Here is a 10,071-nt window from a genome sequence, read left to right on the forward strand (position 1 = left end):
TATATATATATATATTTTTTTTTTTTTTGCATTTATGAGTTGATATAACCTTTTAAAGGCTAAGATTACTGGAGCCCTTGAACCAAATGTTGCTATAGTATCTCATAACAGTTAAATAATATTCTACTGTCATACATACAGCTAAAAGCAACACTCTTGCCTACATACTGAGTTTTTCCAGTATTTCCTCATCTGTCATCTTGGATTTCTTCCTCTGTCGGTCAGTGTGACGGTATAGCGTACTGGACGTGTTCTCTGGCTGTACTTGAGACTCTGGAGGGGTCATGTCCTCTTTGACAGAAGCAGGAGGTGCAGCTGGCTCAATAACAGAGCGAGTGAAGATCTACAGAAAGATACAGTGATCGAGTAAAAGCAGAGATATGCATAGTAAAGAGAAAAAGAAAGGGAAATACGAGAAATTATACATTTCTTAATTGTTTCTCCTAGGCAACAAGATGAAATAGAGACTTTAAAGGGATAGTTCACCCAAAAATGAAAATGACCCCATGATTTATATGACCCTCATTATTCATGAGTGTCCCGGACATGTGCGTGAAACTGACAATTTTTTAGTTCACGCTCCTTGTATCTCAGAAGGTTTAATGGAATATTTAAAAAAGAGGTAAATATATTTCCAGCGTTGCGCAAACTTAGGCCTAAACTACATTTGTTCATCATTTCGTGACAGTTTATAATGTTTTTATTAGTTTGCAGTGCACATTTTTTTTTTTTATATTCCGGTACCTTTTTTAAATATTCCAGTAAACCTGCTGAGATACAGCATTAACTAAAATTCTCAGTTCCACGAGCATGTCTGGGAAACTCATGAATATTCATGTATGCTCCGCCCACTGAAACCTAAATTATAAGAGACCGAAAATCTCATAACACCGATAAGAATATGCTAGTCTCACGAGAACCAAGTTTTGTTTACAGGGGCAAAGGAAGCAAAGTTTCCTTTGTTTAGCAAAGGCTTATATCGAAATCCTCGGACATTTTTCTTTACAAATCCTTGTTTTGTACTTCTAATTCGTGACCTGTGTTTTGCTTTGCTCTCTCCTCTGCACTTCCACGTTCTTCACTTCTCACTGGAGCTTACGCTACACCTACGTCCTACATCATCCACTGGAACGCACTCTCTCATGTAGGCGCGTACGACAGTTAGCGGAAGATAGAGATTACGGTTTATAAAATTTTAAATATGGATATATTTATTACAAAAACACATTGATTCACTTCAGGAGGCCTTTATTAACCCCACAGAGCCATGTGGAGCTTTTTTTTTTATGATGGATGGACGCAATTTATTGGACTTCTATTGGACTATTGAATCTCAACCCCCATTCACTGCCATTATAAAACTTGGAAGAGCCAGTACATTTTTTAATATAACTCCAATTGTATTTGTTTGAAAGAAGAAAGTCATATACACCTAGGATGGCTTGAGGGTGAGTAAATCATGGGGAAAATATTCATTTTTGGGTGAATTATCCCTTTAAGTCTCAGATTTTTTGTACATAATTTTTTGGTTCATAATGTATTATGTATCTAATATCTAAAAATTATCATGCTGTACTAACAGATTTGGTGTGCTCAGGTCGTGGGGCAATGATGGGTGGAGCCTCATCATCATCGTCTTCATCTTCTTCTTCCTCTTCGTCCTCCTCTTCCTCATCTTCTTCTTCAGACACCGGAGGTGCAATAGGAGGTTCAGAAGTCGTCTTAGCCCCTTGCTGCACTCCCAAACAGACACACACACATATGCGCAGAGTGCAAACAGGGTTGAGCACTTGAGCCACAATCAATAGATATCACAAATGCATCTCTGTAGCCTACTGCTCATTCGTAGCCTTCATATCTAGCAATTTTAATTAGGACTACTTCTCAAATGAAACTGTAGAGATTACTCCACAGTAACTGTTTCAAACAGTAGTATGCTACAGTGCATTGTTTTATTTAAAAATGCAAAATAAATTTTTATTTCTAAGATTACAACTGGATAATTTATAGTCTTAAAAATAAAAACAGTTATTTTACATTTTTAAGTGTTTTTTTTTAATAATGGGTCAAAATGGCTGTGATTACTTCTGGTTCATTCATCAAAGAGAAAATCACAGTTAAAACAAATTGCATCGTTGATACATTAACATACTATGCATAAATTTACATACTATGCACAGTATACATACTATACGCTGCAGCAAAAGAAAGTATGCTTGTATACTATTCCTTATGCTGGTATGCACTGCCCATATAGATAGACCCTTTACAAAGTCAAATGGCAAATTGCAAGATCCTGAGCTAGTTTCTGCTATGTCTCGTTCCCTCATCTCAGGAAACCAAGTTTACGTGAGTAACCGGAGACGTTTCCTTTTGATTTAGTTCACTCAACATTGCCTCAGAGCGTATAAAATTACATCACGTGTTACAGTGAGGGGTTGTGGCTCAAGTATGTCAAGTTACACAAACACACATATAATGTGCCGACAATCCAGTGTGACTTTCCAGTGTGACAGTCTTTGCTTAGACACAGGCAGGCCGTTCATGAGTCCGCCATGACTGCAATGGCTTGAATGGGGGTCCCGTTGGTAGGGTGGAAGGGCGAGGGGGTTCATCCTTTTTGCACCCTTTAAGAATCACACCCTAGATTATTTCTACTGACTGGGCAATTATCAAAGTGAGTATGGAATACTTTTATAACAGCCACATACACTTTCAATGTAGAGGATGTACGGGGAAAAAAACACTCTTAAAGGAAGTAAAGATTTATTGTTATTGGACAGTTAAACGGGTCTTTGCCCCACAATCTGGACCAATTTGTGAAAACCATTTATGTGTGTATAGATGCCTTAGTGGAAGGAGCCCTGGCCTCGAAGATAGTGTTTAACATACTGAGAAAGCGCATCTTGTGCTGGCAAGCTCCATTGAGCAGCTAGACACAAAGATTCCATAACTCTGGGGAGGGATGCCATATCATATCATCAGGGATGCGTCTCTCCTCAGCTGGATAGTCCACTTCCGCCCTGTCGAATAAACTCCAAATCATATTGACATTCAAAGGGTATAATCCCCATTATCTGTGAATCACCCCACCCCTTGATAGTATGTCTGTACCGCAATCCAGTCCCTGCCTGACGCATCTGTTGTAATACTCTTTCTCTTGATCACCTGGCCAATAGGAACACCCTGGTGATACAATGTCATATCGTGCCAGTGGGCCAAAGCATCCAAAAAGTCACGTGTTAAATTGGATGCCACATGCTCGGAGGCATGCAACTCTTTAGCCAGAGCTGAAGTGGTCACATATGCAGGAATCCTAATCTGCACACTGCTGATGCAGCAGCCATCAGTTCGAGCATCCTCTGAAAATATTTTAGCGGAGGAGACTGCCCTAACTTGAAGACTGCAAGAGAGCAGATCACTTTCTGCGAACACTCCTCTGAGAGAGATTTCATAACCCACTCTGATACTCCTGGCTGTGCCTGCCATGCTTTGGTATGTAAATTGTGACAGTAGGCGAGGTGGACTGCATTGCATATTGGCCAGAGAAGAACTGTGCCCGGTTGCATGAAAGCCCTTAAGTGATTTGACTTAGGGGTATCCCTGAGGAGAAAAAAAATCCCTGAGGCAAGGGTTAAGAGCATTGCAACTTAAGTGTCACCCTTACCTAAGTGTTTATGTTCTCAACCAGATTAATACTTTTTCCTGTGGCGGCAACAATAGGCATGTTTATTTGCTGCCTTTTACCGTTAAGTGGCGCTATAACCATAAACTCTGAAAAGTTAGAAAGTGAATATGTTGGAGGCTCATTCTCCCAAGTAGTTTACTGCGTAGGGAGAAATTAAAGTGAAACATTTAATTTCGGAAACATAATTAAACAAAATCATCATCACAGGACCAAATTTAGTACTAAAAATTAAATGTAGGTGTTCATTACGAAAATTAACCATGGTTTTATTATAGTGAACGTAGTAACCACCAGTTTATTTTTATTTTTTTGGCATATTGATTACCATTTGTATAACCACAATTTTACTACAAATACCTTGGTTAAACTATGGTTAGTGTAGCAACACTAAGGCTAATTTGTGGTTACCATGGTTTAACTATTGTAACCGATTTGTAGTAAAAATTTTAATAAGGGTTATTTGAATAAAATTCTAATACAGAAAGACTTTGATTCCGTGCTTAGTTCTTAATCTAGAATATAAGTAGAAATGCATGTCAGTAGCATTTTTAGTATACTCTAAAAATGCAGGGTAATTTTTTTTAACCAAACACTTGGGTTGAGCCTGCAGGCTTTTTCATCCTCTTCAGGAGAGAGAGGTTCTCAACACTGCCAAATTGGTGCATTTCTTCGGTAAAATACAAGTTTTTGTATGTTTTATTTGATCTATAAAACCATTACTGTGCTGTAAATCATTTTATTATATGCAAGGCAACATATAGGGACCAATCAGTGAGATTGACCCAGCCACTAACCCAAGAGTTGGGTAACACAAAAACTACCCAACACTGGAAAAAATAACCCAACATAATGACCCAAGAGGCTCAACCCAGCGATTGGGTTGAAAAAATAAACAAAATGTATCCAGATCAGATGGTCACTGCAGCAGTACATATCCAGACCAGATGGTGGATCAGCACCTAGAGAGGACCTCTACAGCCCTGAAAGTCAGCAGAGACCAGGACAACTAGATGAGCCCCAGATACAGATCCCCAGTAAAGACCTTGTCTCAGACGGCCACCGGGACAAGACCACAGGAGCCAGTTGAGTCCTCTGCACAATGTGACATGGCTGCAGCCTGGAATTGAACTGCTGGTTTCGTCTGGCCAGAGGAGAACTGGCCCCCCGACTGAGCCTGGTTTCTCTCAAGGTTTTTTCTCCATTCTGTCACCGATGGAGTTTTGGTTCCTTGCCGCTGTCGCCTCTGGCTTGCTTAGTTGGGGACACTTCATTTCCAGCGATATTGTTGACTTGATTGCACAGATACTATTTAAACTGAACTGAGCTGGATTATGACATCACTGAATTCAATGATGAACGGCCTTTAACTGAAAAATGAGTGTTTACTAATGTTACTTTGCATTATTGACACACTATTTTCCTAATTAATGCTGTACAGTTGCTTTGACACAATCTGTATTGTTAAAAGCGCTATATAAATAAAGGTGACTTGACTTGACTTTACACACTCGAGCTCGCATCTTGGTGACTCGCAAATGCCTAGAAGTGATGGCCCTATGGAGGAGCACAGCCTTTTACAACAACAGCAGCCTTGTGCAATGGTTGCCCGGCATTCTGTGCCTGGACAGACACAGAGAAATAGTAGGCTACCTGATGACCTGCCTGGTGATTGGAGCAGTTCACCTGTCTCTTATGTGTTTCTACACTTAAGTCCATCACAAGCATGTTCTTGTTTGCATGGACAGCACGGCATGGACAACAAGGCGGTTCCCGTTCTCACCCTCCTCTCACGCTTGTGACGAGCCTGAAAAGGTGGGCAGACTAGCACCTCTAGTCTGTTGAGCTGTCTGTCTCCCCGGCCATCTCAATCGCAGGGCGGACATACGTCGAGGCACAGGGCACACTCAGCCCTGGTTCTCGGGACCTGAATGGCTAATTTCCTTGAGGAGAGATCCCCTCTCGAGCGAGCGACTCAGTCTGGCTTCCAGCCTATATGGAGTCTGGCTACATGGCAGAGTTTGCCGAAGTTAAACTCACTGTCACTGGAAGTGGAAAAGACATTCAGAGGTGAGCGCTCTGTTTACTAGACGTCTCTACGGTCATAGGTGGGGAGCCTTCGAAAATTGTTGCACTTCGAAGGGCCAAGACCCTGTCAACTGGCTGTTTTCAGTAGCTTTTTTACATGAGTGTTCGGATGACGGCTGTACGCCCTCTACGCTTAAGTGTGTGTAGCTGTGATATCAGCATTCATACTGACATTGATAGGTTGTCAGTGGGTAGGAATGATGTGATTAGATTTCTATGGGGCACGAGTCAGATTAACCCCCCTTACCCCCACTTGGGACCTCGCTTTGAAAAACCACCACTTCTGTAGTAGGCGGTACCAGCGTTGCTGCAGCCTAGCCAACTTACACACAGTTCCCCAGGCCATTGTGCTATCTAATTCCGGTAAGCTCCACAACTGCATGTCTAGCTCCGATTAGAAGCTGTTATCTGGAATGTGCTGCTTTTGTGTACTTGTGTAGAGGGGCTGTACCATACATTGCGATTACTGTTGAGTGTCGCTGTGTTTATTTGATGTCTCCGCTTATGCTGAGCGCCCTTCGCAGTAACACGACGTGAAGGTACACGTTCCCCAATGTGATCAGCTGGAAAAAACGGTGGTACATTAAAGCTCGTGCTTATTGTAGCAAAAAGTATCACGCTTGGTTTGGAACAATTTAACAATTGTATTAAGGAGGGCCACCACCACAAGACCTATCTGAGACAGCGAAATTGGTCAAAGACATATTAGGGAAGGACTCTCCTACTCGAGTTGATATTGCAGGTGTTCCTCAAAGCAGTTCGAGAAGCAGGTGAAATAATGCATATGAGCGCTAAAATTTTGGCTTGCAGTTTGTAAAATGTCTTTTGCTTTCAAAGATGTTATCTTTTGTATTGTGATGTAAAGATACAGATAAGGTGCTAATAATAATAATTCCGTAATAATAATAATGATAATAAACATAAAATTAGCCATTGCATTTGAGATGACTTAAGGGAGCTGTTTTGGTCCCTTAATTTTTTTAAGATGAAATAGTTAATAAGGACTTTGTTGCAACGCTTAATGGAACACTTAGATAATTAAGGGGTGATAATAAATGAGAGCCTTAAAGTTCCTTATGTTGACCCTTAGTTTTTTTTTTTTTTCCATGCAACCCAAGTTTCACTAAGGGTACCCTTGACCTTATAACTAAGGGATTTCTTAGTGTAAGGGCTTTCATGCAACCGGGCCCTGGCCACCTGACTGAGCCTATTTTCTCCCAAGGTTTTTTTTTCTCCATTTCTGTCACCGATGGAGTTTGGGTTCCTTACTACTGTTGCCTTTTGGTTTGCTTAGTTGGGGACACTCTGTCAGCAGCATCTACAGAAGAGGAGGATCCATGAGGTTGTGCAACAAAAAAGGGATCAGGCCTCAGCCGAGCACCCTTCTGGCATCAATCATCATCCTCAGTGTCCTTCATAGCCCCGAAGGACACCACATCCTGTCCGTCGGGGGAGGGGCGAAGATCAGTAGTCATAAAGGAGCCTGAAGCGGTGGGGGGTGGGAGTGAGATGTGCGTGGGCTGTGAGCCGGTGCAAGCTTATCACCTGACCCTGACAGGTTCACGTTAGGATCTTGTGCATCTTCCTCCTCGGCTCGAAGGAGGCAGCAGAGGAAGAGAGTGGCAGAGCTCTATTGGGCGAGTTCATTAACCTTGAATCATCAACCAGCCACACAAAGCTAAAGAGTCCAGAGGCTCATGTCTCAGCAGTGTGAAGAGTCCAATCCCCCAAGCGCGGCCTCTGCACAGCCCTGGCAGTAGACGCATGACTTATGGCCATCAGATGGTTTGATTGGCTCTGTGCAGGAGAGGCAATCATGAAAGGTCATCCTAGTCTTAGTCCGAAGACTCAATGGAACACAGCAGGGGATGAGAAGAGCGTTGTCCGCTGCAGCATGTAAATGACGGTGTGTAACTTGATAGATAATAAAGCTTCTTGCAGATGGTTGTCTGAAGGAAAAGATTCTAAGAGAATGTTCAGCGCTGCTCATATTTCGTCCACTTGAGTGGCGTTATTCAATGAGGCATCAGTAGTATTTTCGAGGAAAATTAAATTTTCATGCAATGTCAAGTGAACCAAATCAAAAGGAAACCCACAGTTTGTTCTTATATTATCAGAGGGACTTCCCATTGACTTCTATTGTTAAAGGTAATTACACCTGCCTTACCCTAACCCTAAACTTACACCGTAGAAAAAAACATACAGACTTAATTCTTTATTTAGTCCCTTTATTTTGTTATTTTCAACTGGGAGATTCCCAAAAGTGATTTCAGGATTTAGTATAATTTACTATCAAACATAACAAAATCTAACCCATTCAATACAAACACACGTATCGACAACACAAGTGAGGTTTGTAATCGATGTCCTTTAAAAGCAGCTGCAATGTTGTGATGACTGAATTATGAAAGGTTTTGAAATTTTTGCTGCTAAAAGAAGCTTTGGCTTCATAAACTACATTCTGAACCTTCAATTCAGACAGCTTTTGTCAAAATAATTAAAATATCAAGACATTTTAAAACAAAGAATACTACTTCCTAAAAAGTAAGAATTAAACAAACTCATATAGTGTACAAGGTGAACCTGAACTAAAACCAGGTTGAAATCAGCAGCCTTATTTGTGTAAAGGTCACACTGACAGGAATAAACTTCACATACATTTTCATATTTATGCCAATGGGAAACTGGCATTTGGCTCAAAAAATGTCTCTAAATCTGAAATGTAAGGAAGAGATTACAGAAGTGTTCAACACCTGTAGGAATGAGATGGGTGGCGGAAAATAAAAGACACATATACACACACTTCCATGCATGTAGCGCATGTAGAAGAAAAAGAAGAAGAAGAAAAGGAATTACATAAAATTTATCTAAATATGTCATTAGGATTTCTTAAGGATTTCTTTCTTCTCTTAAAATGAACTACACATGGATATTAACTCATATTGGGAGATTCCCAAAAGTGATTTCAGGATTTAGTACAATTTACTATCTAACATAACCAAATCTAACCCATTCAGTACAAACACACACACATATATACATATATATATATATATATATGAAGAGTTCATCTGCAAAAACCGATAACCCGATAACTTTTTTTTATTGCGCATTCCAAGTAATATCAATCAAACTGCAGTTGGGTTGTTTTGATTAAGTAATAATAACTTAAACAAATACAGGTAATTTACAAAATTAAAGTTCATTGAAAGTATGTTTTTTTTTTTTTTACATATTAAAAGTTTGTTTTATAGCAAAAGCAGATAACTCCAACAGTCGTTTTTTGGCAAAAGTAGATAACTCCACATTTCATGTTTTAGAGTAAAAAAAACCCACTTGTTTAATCTTTGTAATCTCCTCAGATGACAATGTAGATGCCTGACAATTGCTATGGGCAATGCCTTGCATGATCACAGTATAAAAGGGCGCCGGGATAACCCGTCATCCATCTCAGGGAACCATGGTTACATACGTAACCCGAGACGTTCCCTTTCGAGGGAACTTCGAACTGCATCCTCTAGAGTTCGCTATGGGGAACGGTATACCCCATGCTGAGGGGAGTGCATGCCAAACCACAGGCGAACACTAGCAAGTAGCAACTCTACCAAAGCTTTAAGGGAGTTGCCTCTTGGACGGTTAGACGGCTGTCAGTGACATTATCCCCTACGGCCAAAAGCCTAAGCTACATACCCCATAAACTTACCTGTTAGGGCCAGGACACCTGGGCCCAGGGTAGAGCTCAAAGGCTTGGAATCAGGAAGAGATTCCTTTAAGGGGATATGACCAAGCGCCTAGAACCGTACTAGGTCTTGGCCTGTCACCCAGGGGGCTACCGCTTGCTCTGCATGAGCTTGCTGAAGGAACTGTCTCAACAGACCCCTAGTAGCAACACCCTGTTAAAGTAGGTATCACTGAGGATACATAGGTAGAGTGGTGCCCAAGGTGGAACCGGGGCCTGACCGACTCAAAGAAAGGGCACGAAGCCGCAGCGCAACAAAATGCTTGATGTGCGAACTTACCACAGCGTGGATTTTAGGAAGTGCACTTAGACTTTGCGTGCACACTTACCATAACATGGATTTTAAAGATACCGTTGCTAAGGGGCCCTAGAGACGGTTTACCAGACAGACCTAGAGACCTTATGTGACCGTGGCACTCTGAGGAAGCAGTCCATAGCATACACAGAGCGCACATAGATGGAAATGGCGCATCCCATAGAACAATACGTCTGAGAAGTCACCAACTCATCATCATGGTCATAATGCTGGTCTGGCTAGCAGTAAGTTACCTAGCTGAGG

At 41.3% G+C, this 10,071-nt stretch overlaps 1 protein-coding gene across 1 annotated transcript in view; it reads right to left on the reverse strand.

Annotated features, from left to right (window-relative positions):
• LOC107693585 (serine/threonine-protein kinase PAK 3-like) overlaps positions 1 to 10,071 on the reverse strand; it is a 68,241-nt gene that overhangs the window by 44,150 nt on the left and 14,020 nt on the right. The window contains exons 3-4 of the mRNA XM_016493027.1: positions 1,581 to 1,733; positions 169 to 343 (exon numbers count right to left, since the gene is read on the reverse strand). Coding sequence (XP_016348513.1) covers positions 169 to 343; positions 1,581 to 1,733 — 328 coding nt within the window. The remainder of the gene's footprint in view (positions 1 to 168; positions 344 to 1,580; positions 1,734 to 10,071) is intronic.

This window comes from Sinocyclocheilus anshuiensis, unplaced genomic scaffold (assembly GCF_001515605.1).
Source record: "Sinocyclocheilus anshuiensis isolate Anshui unplaced genomic scaffold, SAMN03320099.WGS_v1.1 scaffold1702, whole genome shotgun sequence".
Taxonomy (NCBI): Eukaryota; Metazoa; Chordata; class Actinopteri; order Cypriniformes; family Cyprinidae; genus Sinocyclocheilus; species Sinocyclocheilus anshuiensis.